This window comes from Rhinolophus sinicus, linkage group LG04 (genome assembly GCF_036562045.2).
Source record: "Rhinolophus sinicus isolate RSC01 linkage group LG04, ASM3656204v1, whole genome shotgun sequence".
NCBI classification, from domain to species: domain Eukaryota; kingdom Metazoa; phylum Chordata; class Mammalia; order Chiroptera; family Rhinolophidae; genus Rhinolophus; species Rhinolophus sinicus.
The window spans coordinates 183,913,754-183,939,660 of record NC_133754.1 but is presented as its reverse complement, the minus strand read 5'-3'; the positions used below and the strand labels follow the sequence as shown (position 1 = coordinate 183,939,660).

Genomic DNA, 25,907 nt, shown 5'->3' with positions numbered 1-25,907 from the left:
GAGCTCCCGGTAACCAGTGGGCTCTCCCAGGGTCAAGCTCAGACACGCCCAGAGCAGGAGTAAAGAGGAGAGCAGCTTTTGTGGAGGCCCCAGGCCTGGAACCCACCAGCACCCTGGGTGCCAGCGAGCTGCCCACCACCTGGCCTGCGCCCAGCTCATCAGCAAGCTGCCTGTGGGTGTTCGAGCCAGGCCCAGCCCCTCAGGGAGGCCAGAGCCAGAGCCAGAGGCAGGATACGGACTCCCCTGGGCGATCCAGGGCTGGCTCCCAGGAGCCCGATGGCCTCTGGGCCTGGCCCAGCTCGCCCAGGGAGAGCTCTCCCAGCCCCCGTGCATCAGTTATGTCTGAGCCAATCCGGTGCCCCATGAAGACAGGCCTGCATGGGGCTAGTCCCTGCTACCTGCCCAGGCCCCACCCAGAGTAGAAGCTCAGACAACACTGATGAACGGGTGGACAGTGACACTCCAGCCTCCCAGCTCCTCTATGGCCATGACCGTCAGTGCATTCCTCTTCTAGAGGTCAGCTGCACACCGAATCCGATAATACCCATGCTGCTGACCTGGACCAGCTTCCGGTGCAGGCTGGGACAGTCGCGCTCACTCTCCCGCCTTCAGTTTCCCCATCCATACAATGAGGGGCTTCAAGGGCCCTTCCAATGGGGACATGCGTGCTGTCACAGGTCTAAGATGGGTCCCATCTTGAAGCATCAGAGCTGACCAGGACATAAACGGGACACTTGCCTTCTCTTGGAGTCCTTCAGCTTCTCTTATAGCCTTGGTTCACAGTAAGTCCCGCGGTAACAACAATGGCAGCTGCCACTTATGGTGCCCTCACTGTTAGTCAGTGTGCCTAGTGCTTCCCACCCCTCCGCTGAGCCTTTGCAGGATCCTGTAAATTAGGCAGTGAGGCACAGCGAGGTTGAGGAGCCGGGCCTGGGTAACACAGCTGCTGACCCGCTATAGGGATTCAGATAAAGTTCCTCGGACCCCAGCCTGTCATCTGACTACGTGGTGCAGAAACATCCTGGAACTGGCACAGAGACGCGTGCTTGGCTGAGCTCCACTGGTGCTGCTCTGCTTGGTTTCACAGCTCACCGACGCTGGTAGAAGGCAGGGGTCCACATGATTTGGGGCTACGGAGCACTTACTGCTGTGTGGTTAAGTGAGCCGCTCCCCCACAGCCTGTTCCTCCAAACAGCTTGGGGGTGGGGGTGGCTGGGAGGACCACCCCTGCTGGGCTCCTGAGGTTTTGTGGATGAAGGCTGGCAGCCCCCTTCCTGGGTCCAGCAAACAGTGCACGACCATCAGCTGCAGGATCTTTAAAGCCCTCAAGCTCAACGGTATCCCGGGCATCCTTAACACACTGATGTGCTGACAATGGTCCCCCAGTTCCCCTGGCCCAGGCAAGTCCACGCTCAGGGCCGGGCCAGGACACCTGACTCCAGGCTCCAAGCCCACCCTTCCAAGACCTGCCCACTGCAGGCTTTGTGTGGATGCTGGGAACAGAGAAGCAGAGAGTGTAAATTAGGACGTAGGTGGGGGCACTGGGCTGAGGGTTTGGAGGTGGAGTTCTGGACGGGTCTTCCCTGGACTCCCAGCCCCCATCTCGCTGGGGCTTCATTTGTAAAAGAATGGCCTCTGCTCCCTCTGACTCTGAAATACACTCAGCACTAGGCTGCCCCTCCCAACAGGTTAAACATGGACCGGGGCCAGGGAGGTGAGCATCCCCACCGTGACTCCATGAACACTGTCCAACAATGTACCCAGCTGGCTCCCAGTTTGGGGACAGGAAGGGGGCAGAAATGACCCCGAGGGTCCCTGGACGTTGGCCTCTTGATTTCCCACCCACCCAGCCGCTCCTGCTCCTTGCGGCTCTCACTGGGCTCCACTGGAAGGAAACTGGGGGGGGGGGGGGGCTGGGGCCGGACTGCAAACAACAAACTAGAGGCAAGGGGAGGAGTAGCCTTGGCTCCTCCTAAAGGGGCTGGGGCTTGCCTAGGGGTGACCTAAGCCAGCCTGTCTCTGAGGGTAAGGTCCGGTCCTTCGCCTGGGCTCAGGGAGCCAGTGCAGGCTGTGGGATGGGGGAGGCCCTGCCACACTAGGCCCTCTACCGCCTGAGCGGCTCTGGCTTCTCCCTGCTTTGCTGCATGGCCAGTTTCCCAGCAGGCCCCTCAGGAGGGGTAAATACAGCCTTGTTAATAATTCTGTCTGAATCGCTGCCGGCAGGCGCAGGAGCCTCTGGATGCTCCGTTAAGTGCAGTTCACAGGGGCCTGGAGAGACTCATTATGTGAAAGTAAAACATGGTTGAAAATCAATGAGGCCACCCACTGATGGGTTTTATGAGGCCTGACAGCGAAGACAGAAGCCACAGTCCAGCCGGGCCCACCCATAAGCAGGTGGGACAAAGGAGCTTTTCATCGTCAATAAAATCAGCTTTATCCCAGGCTCAGCCCTGGAAGGTTTGTGGCTTCCCAGTTAAACCCCAGAGAGGTGGGTGGAAAGGACTCGGCCCTGGTTGACAGCACACCTGGGCCCAGGTCCCAGCACTTGCTGTGTGGCCGTGGGCAGGTCAGTTGCCCCCTGAGACCTCACCTTGGATGCATCACCTTGTGGAACAAGCCGGAGGATGAGGTAATCTGAGGGCGTGCCCAACGACCCCCTTTCACGCACTCAGTGATGGGTCTGGTGTCAGGGCCTGCTCTCTGACAGGCTGCCGAAATCCCACCTGGCTGCCTGCCCTGGGGCACTGATGATGAACGAATGTCATTGGCAGATTCTCAGGAAGCACACTTTGTATAAATTATCTCCTCCCCTCCCATGACAGCCCTTCCACCTCCTTGGCTATCTATCCCCTTCTCCTTTTCCGCGGAGACTTTGGGGACCTTCTAGGGAGACTGAAATGTTTCTTGGGGCTCCCTGATGCCTTGTGCATCTCTTCTGTCAGAGGGTTTATCTGCTGATAAACTTTCACTTTATAGTAGCAGAAAACCTGCCCCAAACTGGCTAAAGCAAAAGGGAACTTACTGACGCGTGTTAGCCTTCAGGCGAGGTTTGATCCAGGCTTACAGGCTCCGAGAGAATCTGGGTTTCTTCTCTGTTTCTGGCTCTGCTTCCTCAGTGCTGGGGCCATTCACAGGAAGGCGCTCCAACTTGGCTGCAGGCAGCCACTCAGGGATTCCCCCTTGCTGGTCACATCTCACTGAAAGGACCCACTTCCTCCTCACGCCCACCTTGCCAACCAAGACTCCAGGACCGAATCTCATTGGCCCCGATGGCCTGAAGGGGGTCCTGTGTCTATTCTTGAACCCATCCGTGTAGGGGTTTGGGGAGACAAGGGATATGCAGATCAGCTTAAACCAATCAAGGCTCAAGCTTAGAGCTAGGAGTGTGGGGTCAGTCTCACCCAAACTGTAAGCCTGACAAATCTGAGGCCAGTCTGGGGTAGAGAAGACGCGATGAAAGCCAGACAGGCACCCAAGAGATGTCCCCTACATCACCGCTGGTGCTGTAATTTTCAGTGTGTCACCAGGATGCAATCCGAGCATGTTTCTTCCCTGTTAAACCTTCCTACCACTCTCATGGCAGGGGCCAAACTCCTCAGCAGAGGACCTCCTGATACAGCCCACGCCTACTTTTCTAGTCTCATCTCTCTTTGCTCCCAATTTCCCACTCATGATTCCATCTCAACTGGATTCATCCCAATGTCCAGGCTCTCTCACCACTGGCCTCAGCATGTGCTGTTCCCCCTGCCCGGACACCTTTCTACCACCTCCTGTGTCACTGAGTTAATTCATCACACACAGGATGGCACTTCTTCCATGAAGCCCTCCTGGACCTGGCCAGGGTTGGTGCTCCCAAGGACGCTGCTCAGATTGGATTAATGTATTTTTTTAAACAACTTTAGTGAGACACAATTCACATACCATACCAATCACCCATTTAAAGTGTACATTTAATGATTTTTAGTATATACATTAAGTTGTACAACCATCACCACAACTTTAGAACATTTTCATTACTTCCAAAAAGAAATCCCATACTCTTTAGCAGACTCCCTGCACACACACACTGCCCCCCCCCCCCCAACACCTGGCAAAACCACTTATCTTTCTATATAGACTTGCCGATTCTGGATGTATTATTATAAATGGAATAACACAATAGGTGACCTTTTGTGTCTGGCTTCTTTTATGGCTTCTTGGTATAATGTCCTCTAGGTTCAGCCACATTGTAGCGTGTGTCAATACATCATTCCTTTTTATGGCTGAATAATACTCCTTTGTATGGATAGACCACTTGGATTTATCCATTCATCAGTGAGGGACATTTGCGTTATTTCCAGTTTTTGGCTATGAGGAATAATGTTGCTATGGACATTTGCATACAAGTTTTTGTGTGGACATGTTTTCATTCCTCTTGGCTACGTACTTAGGAGTGGAATTTCTGGGTCATATATGTAACTCCATGCTTAATCTTTTGAGAAAGGGCCAGACTTTTCCAAAGCAGCTGTACCATTTCACATCGCCATCAGCTATGTATGAGGGTTCCAGTTTCTCCACATCGTCACCAACCCTTGTTATTACGTCTTCTTTATTACAGCCACCCTAGTGGATGTGAAGTAGTATCGCACTAATTTTGATTTGCATTTCCCTAATGGCTAATGATGGTGAGCATCTTTGCATGTGCCTATTGGCCACCTGTACGTCTTCTTTGTAGAAATGCCTATTCAGATACCAAGACCATTCGATGGGGAAAGGGCAGTCTTTTCAACCGACAGTGCTGGGAAAACTGGATCTCCACATGCAAAAGAATGCAGTTGGACCCTTATTTTATACCGTATACAAAAATTAACTCAAACTGGATCAAAGACCTAATGTAAGAGCTAAAACTATAAAACACAGGGGAAAAGAAAAACAGAGAAAAAACTTCATGATGTTGGACTTGGCAGCAATTTCTTGGCTATGACACCAAAAGCATAGGCAACAAAAGACAAATTGGACTTCGTCAAAATGAAAAACTTTTGTGCATCAGAGGATACTATCAAGTGTGAAAAGGCAATCCACAGAGCGGGAGACAATATTTGCAAATCATGTATCTGATAAGGGATTAATATCCAGAATATATAAAGAACTCCTATAACTCACCAAAAAAAAAAAAAAAAAAAAAAACCAATTCAAAAATGGGCAAAGGGAACACTGAGGACATTATGCTAAGTGAAATAGGCCAGATTTAAAAAGACAAATACTGTATCATCCCATTTATGTGAGGTATCCAGAGTGGTCAAATTCACAGATACAGACAGTAGAAAGGCGGTTGCCAGGGGTTGGGGAGTGGGGGACGATGGGGAGTTGGTGTTTAATGAGTGGAGCATTTCAGTTTTGCAAGACGAAAGAATTCTGGTGATGTTTGCACAACCATGTAAATGTTGTGCAAACACTGCTGCACTGTACACTTCAAAATGGTCAAGACGGTTCATGAAAAGTAAACAAAAATGAAACAAAATAAAAATGGGCCAAGGACAGGAATAGACATTTCTCCAAAGAAGAGACACAAATGGCCAACAAGCATACAAAAAAGATGTTCAGGATCAGCAATCATTAGGGAAAAGCAAATCAAGACCAGAAGATACCAAATCACAGCCATTAGGATTGCTACAAAAAAACAAAACAAACAAACAAAAACAAAAAAAAACGAGAAACCCCCCCAAAAAAAAACACACAATAACAAGTGTTGGCAAAGAACACTTGTGGAGAAATGGGAACCCTTGTGCACTGTCGGTGGGAATGTAAAATAGTGCAACTGTTGTGGGAAACAGTATGGTAGTTCCTCAAAAAATTAACCCCCAAACTACCATATGATCCAGCAATTCCACTGCTGGGTATACACCCCAAAGAATTGAAAGCAGAGGCTTAAACAGATATTTGTACACAAATGTTCACAGCAGCATTATTCACAATGACCCAAAAGTGGAAGCAACCCAAGTGTCCATTGACAGGTGACGCATAAATAAAATGTGGTCTATCTATGCAATGGAATGTTACACAACCTTAAAAAGGAATGAAATTCTGGTACATGTTACAACATGGATGAACCTTGCTTGAAATTATTATGCTTAAGTGAAATGCCTGTTCAGATCCTTTCCCCATTTTAAAAACAGGTCTCTTTTTATTGAATTTTAAGACTTCTTTATATTTTCTGGAAATGGGAGCCTTATCAGATCTAGGATTTGCAAATAGTTGGGTTGTCTTTTCACTTTCTTGGTGATGTCCTTTGAAGCACCTAAGCTTTAATTTTGATCAAATCCAGTTTATCTATTTCCTTCTTTTGTTGCTTGTGCTTTGGTGTCCTACCTAAGAAACCATTGCCTAATATAAGGTCATGAAGATTTACCCCTGTTTCTTCTAAGAATTTGGTAGTTGTGGGTATATGATCCATTTCAAGGTAATTGTCGTATATGGTGTGAGGTATGTACTACAAATGTATTTTTTGCATATGGATGTCCAGTTGTCCCAGAGCCACTGGTCGAAAACAAAGACGATTCTTTCCACATTGAATTGTTTGGGCATCTTTGCCAGAAATCAACAGACCATAAATGTATGGGTTTACTTTTGGACTTTCAATTCTATTTCATTGATCTACACATCTATACTTATGCTAGTACCACACTCTCTTGATGACAACGGCTTTGCAGGAAGTCTTGAAAATAAGAAGTGAGTCCAACAACTTTGTTCTTTGTTTTCAGGATTGTTTGGGCTCTTCTCAATCCCTTGCATTTGCATATGCATTTTAGGATCAGCTAGTGAATGTTTCCAAAGAGGCCAGCCAAGATTTGAGCTGCACTGAATTTGTAGATTTGGGGAGTATTAGCATCTTAGCAATATTGTCTTCTGATCCATGAATACAGGATGACTTTCCGTTTATTTAGATCTTCTTTAATTTTTTTCAGTGGTTTAGTTTTCAGAGTATAAATTTTACACTTTTCCTCTTAAATTTATATCTATGTATTCTATTCTTGTTGATGCTACTTAAATGAAATTAAAATAATTTCATTTTTGAATTGTTCACTACAAGTATATAGAAATAGGATATTTGTTGTTGTTGGTTTTGTTTTAAGGGCACAGCTCACACTGGCCCATGTGCGGATTGAGCCGGCAACCCTGGTGCCACTAGCACCGTTCTGCAACCAACTGAGCCAACCAGCCACCCCAGAAAGAGGTTGATTTTTGTACATTGATCTTGTTTCCTCTTTGCTCCATTTTGTGTCTCTATGCATAACACAGTAGGCTGGCACTTTCAAAGGTTGCTTTGCTTAAGCATGGCAAAGGGCTGGAAGGGGGGCAAGACTGGAAGCCAGGCTACCAGCTGGACGGTAACACTGGATGTAATCCAGGTGGCGGGTGAGGGTGGCTGGCCTGGAAAGTGGCAATGGGGAGAAAGAAGTGGGTGGACTTGAACCACAGGACAGGGATGGGGGCGGGAGGAAAACTACCCCAAATCTAATCTGGCCGGTGCAGAATGCGAGGAAGGTGGTGGTGGTGGACACAAAGTCACAGGAGCCAAGGGTGAGCCTCAGTCTAGAGAGGGGAAGAGTCTCACCATGTCACAAGCTGCTCAACTCATGGCAGGTAATAACCAAGCCCCAAGAGCTTACAAGTCTTTGGCCAGGGGAAACCAGACTGCAGTAAATTGGGGTTCCTGGAAAGGAAGCAGGCCTGAGAGGCCTGGCCTGTCAGTGGGGGAGGGGCTGCGCCTTAGCCTAAGATTTTTTTCTTGTTTTTAATGGAAAACACTTGAACAAGCTCTACTGCTGAAGGGAAGGGGCCAGTTAAAATGGAAAGGATGGGAGGGAAAGAGGGGAGAAAGGAGGCAAGACTCAACTCTTCCCCCCATGGCTGACTCCTGCCCCCCACAGTGCACCCCTAATATTTTTCTCCATCATGGGGTGTGGGCCAGATTCACCACTGATCATCAGTTGTGGCCCCGCAAACCCGAGTGTGTGGAGAATCACTTTCAACCCTCAAGATGTGCAGCCCTGGCTCTGAGCTGCGCTGTTCCAAGTGCATGAACTAGAATGTTTAGTTTCACGAGGCGCCTCAAGCTCAGTTCCTGCAGATGTTTTCATGAGCAGATTCCCCATTTTGATGAAGGTCAGCATTCTCTTGCAAAGTGGGGCATAAGCGGGGTAAGGCACAGCAGGTCACACTAACCCCTAAAAACCCAGTCCCCAAACTGCTGAGGCAGCTTCTCTTTATGTGGGGGGATGGCCAGTAGGGAGGGGCTCCCAGGAATCCTTTGCTGGGGGAACTGGGATTGACAGCTGGAGCCCAGACAGCGCAGCTCTGCGGGAAGAAGTCAGCACTTTCTTAAACCTCCTCCCCAGCCTCATCGCTCCATAGCCTGAGGGGGTGAGCAGCTATCAATGTGCTGACCTGACAGACAGGTGACCGACACCCAAAGGCAGCTGTGACGTGAAGGAGCCCGCGTGGGCGCTGGGAGGACCTGACGAGGGTGCTGGGCTGGGGAGGCAGGTGGTTGGCTGCTCTCAGCAAAGGATATTTGGGTCAATGTCCGCTCGCGACTTGCCTGCTCTGCCGTTTCATTAGAACAGAGAACGCAGAAGGCGAGTGAGCAGGGGTCACTCACAGACGCGGGGCCTTCCTGAGGCCAGCCCAGGCCCAGGGGTGCAGGCTCCGAGGCCACTGCGGCTCTGCAGCTCATGCGGTGACCTGTTCGGCTGCACTTCTAACTGGGAAAGCTCTAGCCCGGCTGTGGGGACGAGGGAGCCAGTGTTGATCAAGGGGGGCAGTTTGGCCAGGCACCCCAAGCCCCTGCTGGCAATCCCACGGGGCAGGCCCAGAGCCAGGGGGTGGGGGAGGGGTCCTTGCTGCTATGGGTCCAGCGGGAGCGCTGTGTGAGGTGGGTGCTCCCACAGGTGCCAGCTGAATAGCTGAGCCCAGCCAACAGAGGGGGCTCCGGTTACATCAGCGGTTCTCTAAGTGTGATTCCGACCAGGTGAGGCAGCATCATCTGGGAACTTCCCAGGCCCCAGGGGAGACCCACTGAAGCTCACAGAAACCCTGGGTGCTCCACGGCACTCTGACGCTCGCTCAAGTTGGAGAGCCACTGGATTAGATGGTCCCCAAAGCCCTTTCCACGCCTTTTCTCAGCTGTCCCCTTCCTGAGTTGCCTCAGCACCTCCCATCCTGGATAGTCTCGCCGGATTCCTTAGAGTGCCGCCCCCCTCACGCTTCACTCCAGGCACCCCCGGTAATGTAAGTCCTCCAGAGTCAGGAACAAGAGCTATGGGTGATGCACAGCCACTGACTAGACAACCCAGGCCAAGTGACATGGCTTCTAAGGCCCCTTTCATTCTGAACTGATATGGAGGACGGACGATCATTCGAATATTATTCTAAACAGAAGAACAGTAACCAGTGGAGCCCTTACTGGGCCAGGCACTGGGCCAGGCCCGACTCCATCCTCATCACCCCAACAGATCAGAGTCAGGAGGCCTGGGTTCTCGTCTTGGCTGACACTGACTAGCTGTGTGGTTGTGTGGGGAGGGGGTCACAACCTTCTCTAGGCCCCAATATTTGTAGTTTTAAAGCCAGGGCTTTGGATGGATAAATCCCCCAAAAAGCATGCTGTGAGGAAGAAGCCAGACACATGGAGGGCAGACTGTACGACGCTATTCACGTGAAGTTCTACAACAACAATCTAATGAATGGCGTGGAAACCCGCAGGGGTCGTGGGAGTTATGGAAGGCGGGGGTTGTGCTGAGAAGGGCACCCGGGAACTTTACGGGGCGAAGAAAATGTTGCATTTCGATCACGGTGGAGGCTGCAGACTGAGTATGCATCTGTCAAAACTCACCCAACTGTACATTTCACAAGGGTGAATCTTATGGTTTGTAAGTTACACTTCAGTTTAAAACATTCCTAATAAAGTACGAAGTTTGGGATTGGATGGCTTCTAAAAACGCTTTGAGTCTAAAACCTTAGATGTCTCCAATTCTGATGTGGAGTCACTCGCAAGGCTATCTGATAACTGACGTCAGACAGGGTGAATGTCAGCCTGTCACTGTGTGGGCTTTGCTCTGAGTCTCCACTGCCACCTCCCCACAAGTGACAGCAGACCTGCCCCCAGTGGAGGCAGCACCTTAGGAAACTACTACTGATGTTCAGTCTGTTCCAAACCCAGCCTTTGGGGTAGAAGTCACGTTTGAGCTCCCACGGCAGCTGCCACCAATCTGCTAAGGCACACACAACTTCTCTAGTAGGTGTCACTATTGTCAGCGGGGTGGGTGGGAGGCAGTTAACTAATTTAATGAACAAAAATCACAAAGACAAACACTGTGAGGGAAGTGGAGGAGAGACGGCAGCCAGGAGTCAGGACTCTCCAGGATTACAAGCGTACATTATCATCATAGAATCTTTATTTTACATGTTTGCATCACAGCAAGAGAACCCATCCCATACATCACCCTGCTCGGAACCCCCGCCTGGTACATGTTTACATAAATACTCTTCAGTGATCATTAGTGTTAAAAAAAAATACTGAAAACTCCTGCATTCCAATCTAACCTGGAAAGCAAATGGTATTTACAGACATCTCCTCCCCCAAATGAAACTTATTTCTGGATTAGATGTGTCTGACGGCTTTCAAGGCCACGTGACTAAGCAAATCCAACTGATGCTCTGCACATAGGGCCAGGCATCGAGAACCCCTGTGTGGTCGGCGCTTTGGGACCCTTTTGTTAACAAAGCGTCTTACATGCTAAGAAGGTGGCTGCCCGCTGCCCCCAGTGTGGCTGCCCACTACAAAACCTCACCTCTTGCCTCTCAAGAAGCTGACTGTCTTAGGAGTGAGTGAGCCCTTCTGTTTTGCTTTGACATTTACTGACTGTCCAGATTGCCTCCTTCCCAAATGGCTGGGCTGCAGACTTCCTGCCGCCACGATCCCAACAGTTCCCTGGTGCAAGAGGCCCAAATCCTGCTTCCGCCACCTGCTCGCCCCTCCCCCTCTGTGCTTTCTTCACACAGCATCTCAGGGAACATGCATGTCCCACGCACTAGCAGTGAGCCACTGAAAAACGTTATCTACTTCCCAAGCATCAGCCACGCAGAGAGGGCACAGATGCACTGCTAGGCTACAAAGGCCCCTGGGGAATCTGGAGTGTGACCAGGTCGCCGGTTGGCTCAGTTGGTTAGAGCACAATGCTAATAACACCAAGGTTGCCGGTTTGATCCCCACACGGGCAGCTGTGCGCTGCGCCTCCTTAAAAAAAAAAAAAAAAACTACATTCCAGATGGTGACAAGTATTAGCATCCATTCAGGTGGGTCTGTTTTAAAGACTTCCTGCCGAAAACACCCTAGAGAAAGCCGAGTAAAGAGCAGATCTTGGAGAACACTTGGTGGGTTCCAGATGAACACCTTTCTGATACACCAAGTGGTACCGAGTCAAAGCCTAACTTCCTCAGTGGGGAAGCCATTAATTTAGTGAATCCTAAAGGGCTCTACGTATCTGACCCTGTTAGAAGGCAAGGGGTGGGTCAAAGAAAAGCTAAGGCTGAGTGAGGCATGGTGTGTGCCATGGCGGAGGTGGGCTGCGATTTGCTGCCAACTTTGAAAATCAGCAGCTTGGCAGCAGGAAGCATGAACGGTTCTCCTGCTCTGCGGGTGTATGGAGCAGGGCCAACCACCTCATCAGACTGTCTGATGTTCTCAGGCCTCCCTCAGGGTGGGGGAGATGACCAGAACGACACCTGCAGTGAAAACAGGCACCTTTTACACTTCCTTGGTCCGTAAGGATGGCTCCTCAAGTACTGAAACAAGACATACATTTTAGTGCAGGGATGGACATCATACACGGTCCAAGGCAACAACACACGGCATTAGTAGGCGCTCTCATGATGAAATTCCCCTTAGCTCAGAAAACGCACCCTTCACACAGCTGTTGGGAGAAAATGCTGCAATGCACCAAAGCCTATAGCCCGTATTCCCAAGACTGAGCCTATGTGGGATCAAGAGATGTAGGATCAAAAGGGGGCGGGGAGGGCAGGTTGTGGAGCAGAGAGCAGAGAGCCTGATCAGATGGTAACGCAAGGCGGAAATGCTGCCATGACAGTCACACGAAGTGGACTTGTGAGGAGACGGAGTGCTTCTTTGGCCGGCTGGACACGCCCGGGGGGAACGCCTGGAAATTTCACTCTAAAGTGGTTTCTTGAAAGAAAACTGAGATGACTCGGGCTATGATCTGAGAAACCACCTTTTACACTAGAGCGAGCTTCTCCTTCCGGCAGAACGGGCCACCAATTCACCAGTCACATTCAGCAGCATGAAATGCATTGCTACTGGAATTTTAAAGCATCCAGGGACCAAGGACTAGGCTGATGGAATCGTCAGCCACTGTTAAGAGCCAGGATTAAGAGATCAGTGATTGGTCTTGTGGTCCAAGAAGTGATTTTCTACAACACACACAGACTTTATTAAAGGGAAGCGATCCTCCACTTCCTGAAGTTTCACGCCAGCAGCCCTTTCACTGCACAGCAGACTTCTCTGAGGAAGCAGGTATTTTGCGGAGGCAGAAACAGGGAGCAGCATGAAGCAAGGCTATAAATACCACGGTGGCTCCATGGCTCTAAGATGTGCCCCATGCTTCCTGTGGATCCCCGAGATCTGGGAAGGGCGTCACCTTCGAACACCGCATCACACTGGGCCCAGGGGCCTGTGGAAACCGGGCTTTAGGGAGGGGGCTGTGGGCTGGTGACCCTTCAGGACTCTGGCAGGAGTCAGGTTAGTTGTCCTGACTCAAGAGTGCAGCTGAATGCTGGCCGCGGCTATGACGTGACAGAGAAAGAGAAGACATTTCTACAGTACAGGGTAGAGAGCTCGAATAATGTCAAAACCTGAACTACCACCTGTCTTCCCCACCCTGGGCTGGGGTTTTGCTTTTCCTGAATCACCGGCCTGATTTCAGACCCTGTGCCAGCCACCATGCAGGATGTGGGCAGACGAGCTGCTCGCTAGGAGGGCCTGGCCGACCTTCACTTCTAAACCACCACACCTCTCCTGGACCTTCCTGTTCCAGAAGGGTCAGCCCTGTAAAGGTGCAGCCCCTCGGCCGCTCTGAGAGAGTCTGGAGGCACGGGATTTAAAGACGCCCCATCCCACAGAGAAGCCCAGTGCTCCGGCCCACACCCTGAGAGACGGCTAGCGCCAGTGGGGGGAGCGGTCGGGTGGGAGAGCGGCGCCAGCCCACGCGTGTCCGTGTCCTCCCTCACGCCATCACTCACGCGTTTCCTTGCTTCCCTTACACACAGGATGTCTCATCAGGCTTTGTTCGGTTCTTGCTAAAAAGTCTACGGCCGAGTCAAGAATATCCACTTGCAGGCCAAACAGCCCAAGTATCCCCCTGATGGAAGTGCCCTGATGGGGATTTGACTACAGCAGGAGAGGACACATTTCTGAAGCTGGGATTGTTTATATGTAGGAAAACAAAGTCTTAAAAACATGCCCATCCTTCCTGAAACTTCCTTCCCGTCTCCAAGTTAAAAAAAAAAAAAGCAAGAAAAAGAAAAAGGTCCCTTAAATGAGGACTTCGCATGGATTTCCCTGCTCCTGGAGACGGAAGACATGGGGACCCTTCCCTAAAATGCCCACAGAGGCAGTGGTGGCGGCAGCGGCTGGGAACATTCCTGCTCCTACCCCTCGCAAAGCCAGGACCAGGCCTGTGGAGGGCTGGCTAGGCAGCACACAGGGCTAAGAAAAGTGCATCAAGAGAATGCTCGCTTCTTCACGGGGCACTAAGGAAGTGAAAACGGCACAGGAGAGGGAAAACAACCGTTTCTGAGTAAAGACTTCCGGTTCCCAAAGCTGGGATATTAAGCGCCGCCCTCAGATCTTGTGGTTTCTGGCTGACCCTTCCCAGCCGGAGGTAAGAAAACCACCACCAGAGACTGAAACTGTCCCCCACCCAGGAGACCCCTGACACACCCGGGCACTGGAAGCCACCAACCAGCTGGCCCTCCAAGCACGAGGAAACTTTCCTGATGCAGTGACATTTCGGTCTCCTGGCTCAGGCCCAGGCAACCAGAACCACAGTGGGAAATCACCATGAAGCCCTCTCTGCCCTCAGTCACAACGGACCTTCTGAGCTTAGTTCCATGATTCAAAATACACACGTGCAATCCTGTTCACTTTAGGCAGTTCTCGTGTTCATCCCCAAGCTCGGAAAGTTTGCAAGGCAACGTCACTGAGTTTCTGTGAAAGACTCCACCACCCCCAACCCGAGAGGAAAACTGTATAATCACGTTACTTTTCTCCACAGACATACTCCTGGAATACAGGGACAAGGTCTGTTTAATTCCTGCTTAGAAAACCATCTGGCTGACAGCAAGCACTTTTTGATGAGGATGACCTGCTTGTACTTAAGTATTTGCTTCAACCCTACCTTTTCTGACCCCAGCTGCTCCTTACAGAACATTCCTTCCCATGTCCCCCCATATTCTGATCACACAAAGTAGACAGAAGACACGAGAAGAGAGGAAAAGAAGACCGCGCTGGCCTGGGAAGACAGGGAGCCAGATATTCAGGGAAATCCTACAGGAGAAGGCTTTTTGATCTGAAAAATACATTTCTGTCCATCCATCAGGCAACACAGAATACCCTTTGATCGAGAAAACCCTTTCCTACCACCTGTGCTGTGTCCCAGGGCCAGGACTCTGACAGTGACATTGTAGCCCTCAGGTGACAAGGCTCTTAGAGAAACGACAGGGGTCCTAGAGCTGTTGGTTTCTGGGGTAACATTCAGGGCCAGGAATCCTGGGGCAGGCTCCACATACTGACTTAGGCTTTGACTTTGCTTTCTAAACTAACCGAATTGCACTAGTTTTTGTCCCCCGAGATGCAGCGATACCACCCCCTTTCTCTTCTCTGTGAGTCAAACACAGATGCCCCCGTGACTGGCATCAGACACACACGGCCACCCTCCTCCCCATCTGCCAACATTCCTGCTGATGTAGCTACACACGTGGGTCACATTGCAGATACTCTGAGGCTCCCAATTAAAAAAATATATATGTTAATTAAAACCAAGTCTTCCTTTCCCCTCCTCCTCGCTACGCCCCCTCCCCACCATTCCCACCTGAAGGAGAATGTCAGCTGCCTATGACCAGCCACAGGTCCAGTTTCCATAAAAGAGAGTGAAAAAGCAGGCGTCCGCGGCACGTCACTCCCAGCCACGTGCTCCGTGGTGGCCGCCGGGCGGTGCCGACCGCGCGCGCTCACCCCAAGGACTTGCAGCACTGAAACGTTTCCTTGGACGGTGCAGCCTGAGCGGGGCTGCATCAGGCGGTGCCTTCCCACTCGCCCTGGGGCTCCACCGAGCCGTTGGTCACCTTCTTCACTTTCTTCATATTCTCCATCACCCCTGATGTCGTCACGCTGAACAGGAAAGAATCAAAGAGAAGCATCTCAGTCGTGAGGTCAAAGGCCGTCTTCACCACAGCCGAGTGCTTAGGAGTGAAGGGCGCTGGCTGCGGAGTCAGGCAGACCTGGGCTCGAATTCGGACCGAGAACTGTCACGAGGGAAACCAAGATTCTCCAAAGCGCCCAACCAAACCACCCAGCTATGAGTACGTCACCATTAACCTCCCTCTCTGGCATGGCCTCCATGAATGTTTAGGTTGCGTATTCACACTCTACTTGTGGTTGGGAGCCCACTATCTGTGTCGTCACTGACATTCTGAAAAGAAAGCTACTCAGCTGGAGACACTGACCACCACCAGCCACATGAGGCACTTCTGAGTCATGGGGCAGAACCACAGGAGTGGAGGGACCTGCTGGGCCCAAACATTCTCTGAGCCCTAGAGACGGAGAACTGGCTGCTTCCTGCAAATCCGGGCTCTGGTGCCGATGGCTGAGCCAGCCTGTCCGTCAGACAGCGTGTGCCTCCGTCTGCACCAGGTGCCTTGCCCAGGGCAGGGGCCTGGCACTAAGGGGGTGCCACGGAGCCCTTCACTGCACGCGTGGATGAGAGCTGGAAGCACACCAGCCTCGGACACATGAGGAGCTGAGCGCAGCAGCCCTTTCCAGAGAGTGACCACATCTCGAGTGGCGGGGTCTGTGGGAAGACGTCCTGCCTCACCAAATGTGAGCTCGCCGGACTCTAAGGATCTGTGTCTCTGAAGGAACTGGGTGGCTCCACAGCAGGAGACGCCAGGCGGAGACAATGAGCTCCCCCGGGCAGGCGGGGCACAGTGGAATTCTGGGGCGGTGAAACTGCTCTTTGTGACACTGTAATGGCGGACACGTGCCATTACACAAACCACAGGATGGACAACCCCAAGAAGGAGCCCTAATGTCAACTGTGGACTCTAGGTGATAATGGCTGTCAATTGGGTTCATCAACTGTAACAAACGTGCCACTCTGAAGGGGGTGTTGGTAAAGGGGCGGCTGTGCCTGTGTGGGGCAGGGGGGAAATCTCAGTCTTTTCTGCTCAGTTTTGCAGTGAACCTAAAACTGCTCCAAAGAAGTCTGTTAAAAACAAAACACACCTGGCCCAGCCTCTCCCTAAGTGGTCTGGGAAATGAGGCACCTAAGTGCCTCATCACGGACCAACATGAATTTCCTGGTCAGCAAACAGATTCTACCAATCCCCGCACCAACTACCAAATCCTGTCGCTGAGTTACAAATGGGAAGTCAGTGGCCCTGTAGGTGACACATCCAGCGTTTGTCCAGCTGGACCTCATGGTAAATGAGCGATTTTATATGAGGTAAGGAAGGAAAGTTTCTCTATTTTTCCCTCCTTCATTCCTGCCACCACGTTTTCTGCTGTGACCAAGCTGGAAGCCATGCAGTCCTTCCCCGAGTTGGGACTTTTCTCAAACAAGAGGCCCTCAGACTCGTGGGTTAGCTGTACGTCTGGCAATGTCAGGAAGAGAAATACTGCTGGGACACAGTCCTCGGGGGGACCGAGAGGTTCCTGCAGGTGCTGTGGGGTCAATGCAGCCCCGGACACAGGGCAAGGCCTTAGCCAAGAACCGTGCACACCTGCTGGGGGGGCTCGCCCCCGGCCTGACCTCACTGAGAAGAGACCACATTTCCCAGGCGGAATGCGTGCGCAAAGCCTGCTTCCGAAGGGGCCTTCCGAGAGTCAGACATGGGAGGCCATGGGCGGGAGCCAGAGAACCGTAAGCCTCCCCAGCTCCAGCACAGCAACCCACCCGCCTCTCCAAATGTGTGAGATCTGAGAAGGAAGTCTTCCAGAAACACTCCTGGTGACAGCCAACTGCTCTGTGGCTACTGCACCTTGTGGAAAAGGGACAAGAGTTCAACATGTGCTGACACTGACAGCAGAGCACTGTCACCAAGACCTGAGCGTGGCTTGGGGAAAACACTGGCTACCATTTTTCTTTCCTTAGGAAAATATTCCTTTCCAGGTGGTGGACCCACGGAGAAAACCGTGCTCACTCTTGCAAGGCTGGTGCGAGGACAGAGAGGGACAAACTAGAACCGGTGCATTGGGGGCTGGAGCCGAGGGCCCTGCCTTAGACAGTCTTTCTACACGCAAAGCCTCTTGAAACAGATGGACTGCTCAGAGTGAGAAGATCACTCTGCTGGGGAAGCTGGGGAGAGCTCTGAGGCCTGGATCGAAAGAGGAGCAGTGGCAAGATGGACAGATGGGAGGAGGGCAGGCGAGTTCCTGAAAACAGGAAATGTAACAGACAAAAAACATGGAAGAAACAACAGAAAGTTCCCCAGCACGGTCAGGGAGCACTAAGCAGATGTCGGCGAAGGAAGTGGCAGGAGAGGCGAGGGTGGTGGGCGGGGCTGTGAGGGCCTGTCTGCCACGTCACCAGTATGGGGACTTGACTCTTCCACCAGCGTCCTCCGCCCTGGCTCCAGCAGGACGCTCTGGGAGTTCACAAAGCGGAGAGGTACCTGAGGCCCAGACATTCAGAATCAAGTCTCCAGGGAAGAGCCAGACAATCTACTTCAAAAACATTCTCTGAGTGACTCTGGCAGCCAAGGAGAATGGACGGGGAGGGAACAAGATGGGAGGTGAGAACACAGGACATCAGCCACGGGAGGGCAGGGTACTGGGCGACAGGGATGGGAGACACAACGTTAGGCCTCCAGGAAGTGGGCCTTCACTCCACATGGGCCAAACAAGAGGGAGGTGTTGCGGCCAACACCCCGGCCAACACCCCCATTCTGCTGGTGGTCACTGGGTAGATGGCGGTGCATCGATGCGCACAGGGAATGGAGGGACGGGCGAGCTTGGGATGACGGTGGGCAGTGGGCAGAGGGACCCGAAGCTCAGGAGAGGCAAGTGGGTTGGAGCGCGAGCCTGGGGAATGGTCAGTGAGCAGATGGTCCAGGCAGCCGTGGAAGAGGGTGAGCACTCTGAACGAGAAGTGGGAGGGCCCTGGCACAAAAGGGTGCCACAGGCAGAGCAGGTGACGAGGTGGAGTGTGTGACCTGGAGCGGGAGCTGCTCAAGGGAACTGACGCAGATGGACACCTGCTGGCAGCGATGCTGGGTGGGCACGGCATCCTGTCTCCCAGCAGACCATGGGGAGGTGAAAAGGACGCCTGGTGCCCAAGCGCTGCAGGGGAGCCTCAGGTTGGCTTATTTCTGGAGGATTTCAGGGGTGCCATCCAGGAAAGGCACTTCCAAGTAGAGGAGGGAGATGACAGTCGGGGACACAGCGGCGGTGGCCCTGAGAAGCTGGATGGCAGGCTGACAGCTGAGGCCGCTGGGTCAGGCCTGTCCCGCTCTGTCACGTCTTAGAATCTCAAAGAACTCTCTCCGCAGTACAGTTCTTAGCCAATGAGACATCCCAGAGTAATTTCCTTGCCGATTTAAAGGCTCTTGGCCTCAGTCGGCTCCTAAACTTCACAGGTTAAGCTGCTAGCACTCCCTGGAAGTGGAAGCACTAGATAAAACCTTCCTGTGTCTCCCGCCCCCGCCCCCGCCGTTACATACGCAGCCTTTCTGCCACTGAGAAGAACTTACTTCACTATCACAGGATGGCTCCCACTAAGCCACTGAAAACACCGTGTAATCAGAGTACCTTCCCTTGTAATGGGGCTGTAAACTGAGGCAACCAAAGGCCATGCCAACCTTTCCCGAATCTTACCAGAATAAAGAACACGCTCTCTCTAGTCTCCACTAGACTGATGGTCTGTCTATTCCCTCTCCCTTTCCTCCCAACTTAACCCTCTTGCTAAAATGGTTACCACTATCATCAAATACTTTCAGAGAGAAACAAAAACCAAACCAAAACTGTGCCATGAGACAAAAACACCTTCGCAATGCATCCACACGTCCAGGTGCAATGGCTGATGGAAAACATGTGGGAACACAAACTCCTGCGTTACTGGCGAGGACGCCAACTGTCAGCCATCTCAGAGCACATCTTGGAAAGTGGAAGATGCCAGTACTCCACCATTCAGCTCCCTCCCCCCTCCCTCCCCCCAGGGAAACCCTGCTGTACGTTTATGGAAGAAGTGAGAGGCCTCCCAGCAGGGGCTGGGTAAGTTCACCATATCTTAGGGGACCTCCTGGCACTGCTGCTTACCAGATCGACTCTCATTTGTGCCTCTGCAACCAACAGTTACTTGCTCAGAGTCTGCTCCTTCTAGAAAAGGCACAGCTGATGAGCTCCTGCTTTCCCCTCCACTGTCTATAAAGCTATAAAGGGGTCTCTTCCTCTGTACGGGAGGCGTGCGGAGTCCGTCAGCACCATCTGCCTCGCTGACGGGTGTCGAGGTGGCGCTGAGCACAGCTGTCCCCGCCGCCCGACCTGCCCCACAGCCTAGCAGAGCCCAGCAGGGGCCAGGCTCAGCCTTTGAACCGGGAGCAATCCAAAGGCCACTGACTGCGCTTGAGGCGGTGCACTTGCAACTCAGCCTCAGGCCGGTGAGCAAACTGACTTGGCCCATCACAGTTAACAAGCAACTATTCTTAATCGCCACTCACTTTTCTAGACAATGATCGCCCTTTCCCAGAAATACCGTAGGACCCTAGAGTCACTTCTCCTATGACTCACAGGAGCCCATTTTAACACTCAGATGTAGGTCACGTCATTGTGCTAGCTGTGACAAGCCACTTAGTGATCTGATGATAAAGAACATGGAACCATAACTAGCACGCCTACAGATGACTCGGAAAGTCACATCAGATGCAGGCTCCCAAGGGCAGGGGCCCAATAGGAAGTGGGGTGGCCGTCCTCAGCAGTTAGGAACAGGCCCAAGTATGTCCCCAAGTTCTTGCCACTGAGTCGCTGGGAGCAGGCTCCAGTGATGCTTCACAAGATGGCAAATTCTACGTCCCCTGAAAAGACCGGGCCACGCGTGGCAGACACTGTGCTTCGAACAGAGTGAGAGGGCCTGGGATCGGGTGCCCATTCCCTTCTGCTACAAACAGCGGTCCCACTGTGGAAGCACCCAAGTCCGGACAGGCTGCTCCCACTCGCACCGTGCTGAGCTTGGGCAGGTAAGAGGCCAAGGAGGAGCGGGCAGACAGGGGATTTCTTACACAGATTCCATTTCCAAGTCGTCCTCTTCCTGAGAAAGCTGCAGGTAGGGGTTATCTGACGCTGGGCGGAACTTGTACCCCGTGAGAACAAAGAACACCAGCGTGGCCATTTCATCCAGGAGCTGCAAATTTAAAACCACCCCAAGATAAAGGGATTAGCAACACTGTTCTTCCGAAAGCAGCAGAACTAGAGAAACTGACACACCCCCCACGGCAATCTACCACTCAATGGTCACTCGCTCAAATGCCAGAGGTGACTGCTGGAGAGCATTTCCCTTAGAAGGTGTGCTGAAGCCTCAGCTGGGAGCAGTCTGCCTAGCGATGCCACGTAAGACTCCTTGCTTTGACTAGAGTCTTCACTGCTATCTTAGGGGTCATTATGTACCCACAATTCCTACGGTGCCTATGGCACCAAGTGAGTACTTCCAGAAAAAAGTCTCTAAGCATTTGGTGGCTTACCCTAGTACTTAAACTAGTTCTAGGATACTGCAAAGATCCTTTATTATTGAGACAATACCAGTGGGCAACGAAAAAGGGAGGTCTGGATTCTAGGCTGTTCTGAGGCCTATAACTGATGGAGAAGATCCCGTCTCACCTAGGTTTCAATTACACAGAGTAAACCTTCCTCTCTCTGCCTGAGGCTTTTCTGTTCAAAGACTTTTAAAATCAAAACCTAAAATCGATAATGCAATTACTTCCAGATTTTTCATGCAATCCAGCAGCTTTCCTGGACAAACAGATCATCTTAATTGCAGCCCAGGAGAGACGGGGGGCCTTACTGGCCACTGCCAGATAAATTGGCAAGAACCTTAAGTGACAGCCTGAGACTTTATCCTCAGACATCCATTCTCTGGCCCCGTCCCCGGGAGCAGCACACCTGGTACAGCCACTTCCACTGGAACGGAACAGCAAATTTGAGGAGAAATGCGATGATCCTGGTGAAGTAGATGTAACATACGATCTGCACAAAGAGGAAAGAAATAAGAAATACAATCAGCCTAGAAATGATGGCACCACTTTCTTCCAACAACTTGCTTCCAAATGAACTACAGAGCAGAAAACAGAATTACCTAAAGAAAGTTACTGGACACTTACAGTGCTAATAATAAACTGGGCAGAGATGATTACTCTGCCAGTTACACTTAAAAGGATCGCTTCTCACTCTCTAGGTGACCAGGTATTGACAACAGCCACACCACGGGGAAGACGTAACATTTTGGTATGGTCGCTCCTAACTCCCGAGTAACCCCTGCCTTGCTCTGTCCACAACATAACCCACTGATTTTGATTCCCAAAGGGTAATATTTTTTATTCCCAGGCTTTGAAGAATGCTATCCAGTAGTAATAGTAAAATAAAGCCACACGGGGAAAATACTGACTTTTAGTCTCTTCCGCAGGTGCTGTGACGTTCAAGGAGCATGCTCAGAGGGAGGGGGGAGGGGCCGAGGGGTCAGCCTGCCGGCCACTCGAGCATGGACTGCCCAGTGGGGCCCAGCCTAGGGTGGCTCGACCTGAAGGAAAACAACTGTCGAAAGTGACAGTCTATGCCAAAACCACAGACAGAAGGTGACTCAGAAACCTTTTAGGACTCAGGAAGCGAACTCTAGGAGACGCAGACCTTATACTTTCCAAGAACTTGTGTCCCTAATAATTTATAGTAAGTCCTGCTTTGGGTGCTGATGCTTATATGAACATTTCATGTCCGGTTTTTGGGTGTGACCCCATTTTTGTAAATTAATTTAAGATTGTAAGTCAAAGGAACAGCTACGAGTGGCAGATGCAAGTCTATTTGCTCTGCTCCTGGAGCTGGTCTTACTTACAGATTTAGGATTTTCTTACTCACCAAGACGTAATAATGTCTGAAAAGTTTCAGCTTCGCTAAATTAATAGCAGCTAGGAAGAAAAAAGAACAAAATGAAAGGCTCATTAACTTTTCATTTTTAAAGTGCGTCACACTCAAAAAAACAAATGAAAAAAAAACACAAACCAAAAAAAGCACATCGCATTCAGACACCCTCTCAGTCAAGGGGCGAAGTCTAACGCATGTGTTCTGCCCGAGAGCACATCTGTATTTCTGGAGCTGCAGCCACTGGGCAGAACCTCCCGTCACCAGCAAGAATCGGGGCAGTGGAGGCCACGGGCTGGGGCTCCCGGCTCCAGCGCCGGGCAGACCAGCACACCTCCCACCTGCAGGCTGTACCCTGGAAGTCAGCAGACATCACCAATCAGGACCCAACCACTGCCTCACCCCCCACCCCCCAAGGCTATGGTTAAACATTTCAGCTCTGCCACTGTGGCTGACAGAGCTGCACCCCCCACTAGGACCAGTCTTGGTGGGTCCCTGAGCCCAGTAGTTGGGGGTATAAATTCAATGAACCCATGGGTCCATCTTGCAAATTTGAATTTCACTTAGATTTTCACTAAGGAAGTGCCCTGTAACAAGCTCTGTAAATTCAATCTTCCTGGCTTTGTCCCACCTTGATGAAAGCTCAAGGTCAGGGAGCCAGGAGAGCTAACTTCCTGCCGCGGCAGCCTGTGGCCATGAAATATTGATGACCACAGAGGGCAGTCGGCTCCCCCTCCTCAGCAATCCTTTCATTCATCATAAACCTTCCTGCAGGAGGCAAATTAATTTTGCTTAATAGCATTCAATTACTGGTTCCATTTAAGAATGGGTCTGTGGGTGGTGGAGGTTCCAATTTCCTCTTCCTCCCTCCTCTGCCTCTCGAGTAGTAGGTGGGCAATCAAGCTTAGGATTCCAAAAGAAATTCCTGGAATTCTAGATTCTTCTTCAAGGTGATTATCAACTAACAGTATCTATGTGATTCCCCTCTGACAGACCGAATGCATCGACGAGGAAGGATCAAAAATTTTTCTGGGAAATTCTAACTCCCCCAAATGAGAGGCTATTCTACCCCCTAGACTGCAACGGACTTGTGCATGCACATAACTTCTGAGGCAGGCGGCCAGCAAAGGCTTTCTCATCTAGCAACCTCTCTGGTCGTCTTGTGATTTAAATGAAAGCTCTCTGATTCTCAGCCGTTTTGTTCACTCTGACTCTGGGCCAGGCCCAGGGACGCAGCAGTGACGATGGCAGCGGTGGCCTTCGCTCCAGGGGCGGCTGGCCCCTCGGGGAAAGTCACTGAGTCCCGAGCTACACACTCACTTAATGCTAAGTGCACACAGACCTTGCTGATTCGAGACGTGGGACATGACCAGGTAGATATTCCTCGTCTGGAGGCTGGGGGAGGATTCGCCGAGGACAAGATATGAAACCTTGTCACAAGCATCGGAAAACTAAGTTTCATGGACGTAACGCTGCGCACATTTGTAGGAAGCAGGGTTCTTGTGTGTGTGCTTCCCCTGCTCCCCCGGCACCGGGTGCTGAAACGGCCGCCCGGACTCCTCTGCCCCACAAAGCCAGCCCACGGGAAACGCAGCCTCCCCGACAAGCGAAACAGTTCTTCAATGGCAACACTCAAGTCTCCTCTTTGTGAAGAACTGAGAACGAACAGCACCAATAAATAACTAGACATTTAAATAACAAAAGTGCTTTAAAAGTCTCTTCTGAATGTTGCTTGCTGAAATAAATCCTGACAAATGAAACTCCTGGCCTTGAAGAATCACCAACAGCCATGGGCCCGACCGAGAGAAGTATCATGGTTTTATTCCCGGATTTCAAGACGTCATGACGGGATATGCATGACTGCACCCAAGGAACACTGCGAACCCAGACGGGGGTGAGGCGGTGGGGGAGTGAGGGTGACAGAGACAGCGGTGAGACCAAGTGGAGATGCCAGGAGAGCAGGTGCAAAGGTTCAGATGTGAGTCAGCACCAAGCAGCTCGGTGGCTGGACCATTGGACCGCAGAGGCTGGGGAGCGGGCCTGGGCTGAGAGGAAGGCCGAGAGCCGCCAGACGCGGGAGGCTGGCTGGCCTCCTCCCTGATGCCCAGGGCCCAGCGAGCCTCCGAACGGTCTGAAGCAGGGCAGTGCCTTGGTCACATCTACAATGTAGAACAATCTCTCTGGAGAAAGGATGGAGAGGACCAAGAGTAAAAGCCCAATTGAGTCGAAACCCATGAATCTGTGGCAGCCCCTCGAAAAGGTGGGGAGCTGTTTCTCTCCGTGTAGAGCAGTGGACGGCAGTGACTGGGGCTGATCCCGCCCTGGGGGCTGGCTCGGGGAGACGGGAGGACAGGCGATGAAGCTGAGGACCAGCGAATTCCTCAGGAGGTCTGATGGGTCCCCAGCCTGTCACAGGGAACGAAACCAGGGATGGGAGTGGGGAGAGCTGCCTGAGAGAAAGCAGAGGGGTTAGGAGCCTTAGTGGGAGAAGACCCACGCGTGGGCTGGGAGCGGGAGGGAGCGGGAGGCACAGCACGCGACGTCTCCCTGGTATCATGCATCACCATGTCACACCCTCCAGGCTGCCTGTAAGATACTCTGAAGTGAGGCAGGTCACGAACCACTCTAAAAATGCGCCTGCACACCATATCCGGCACCCCGTGAAAAATCGTCAGCGCAGGCACCAATGTCAGGCCATCCCAGGACACGTGGCAGGGCTGACAATTGGCCCTTGAGAACAGTGATGTCGCTAAGGAATGCAGAGCTCAAGGCTGTTTCCAAAGCCCACCAGTCACGACAGACATCATTTCCAGTCACATGCAAGACACCTGTATACAACATTGCTGCTCACAGCGTCAAGCTCCCGGGTCCCAGCTGAGGCAGCGAAGGTAGGGAGGAAGCTTACTTAGTGCAGCAAGAAATAGGAGGGGGTAACAGTTCAGCCCCTGCACATCTGAATACCTTGGGTTCAAATTCCAACTCTGCTGCTTCCTGGCTGTGTGACCTCAGATAAGTCTCCTAACCTCTCTGAGTCTGCTTCTTCACTGTAAAATAAAAATGCCAATACCTACCACTAGGGTTGTTGGGGGAATGAATGAGTCAGGTCACGGGACGCGCACAGCACACAGTAAGCACTCGGTGATGTCTGATGTTACAGTATCGGGATTATATTAGGATTATATAGTATTAACCAAATACCAAATGTGGCATGTACTATGTTACTGTGGCTGCCACAACTGGCAGAAATCCAGACTCTCGTAAGTAAAACTGGAACAACTGGTGACCTGGGGACTGCCAGAGGGCCGTGAGCTCTCCAGGAAGCTGCCACATGCACACGATGAGTCAGCCCGCTGCATGGGGGTGAAGCAGCTCCGGGAGGGGGTTTCAGCAGCATCATGCCGCAGGCAGTGACACAGCAGGCTGGAGCCTGGAATCCCAAGCCCCCCTTTTGCTTCCCCAAGAGCTTTCCCTGGAGTTAAGAATGCCAACAGCTTGCTGCTCACCGGACCACGGCAGG

The 25,907-nt window shown here is 51.7% G+C and overlaps 1 protein-coding gene across 2 annotated transcripts in view; it reads right to left on the bottom strand.

Annotated features, from left to right (window-relative positions):
- Positions 1 to 10,411: 10,411 nt before the first annotated feature.
- The window catches only part of GPR107 (G protein-coupled receptor 107), a 67,979-nt gene continuing 52,483 nt past the window's right edge, over positions 10,412 to 25,907 (bottom strand). For both annotated transcript variants that reach the window (XM_019728850.2, XM_019728849.2), the window contains exons 15-18: positions 22,388 to 22,437; positions 21,422 to 21,505; positions 20,545 to 20,666; positions 10,412 to 15,442 (exon numbers count right to left, since the gene is read on the bottom strand). In XM_019728850.2, the coding sequence (XP_019584409.2) occupies positions 15,346 to 15,442; positions 20,545 to 20,666; positions 21,422 to 21,505; positions 22,388 to 22,437 (353 nt within the window). In that variant the 3' untranslated portion in view covers positions 10,412 to 15,345. The remainder of the gene's footprint in view (positions 15,443 to 20,544; positions 20,667 to 21,421; positions 21,506 to 22,387; positions 22,438 to 25,907) is intronic.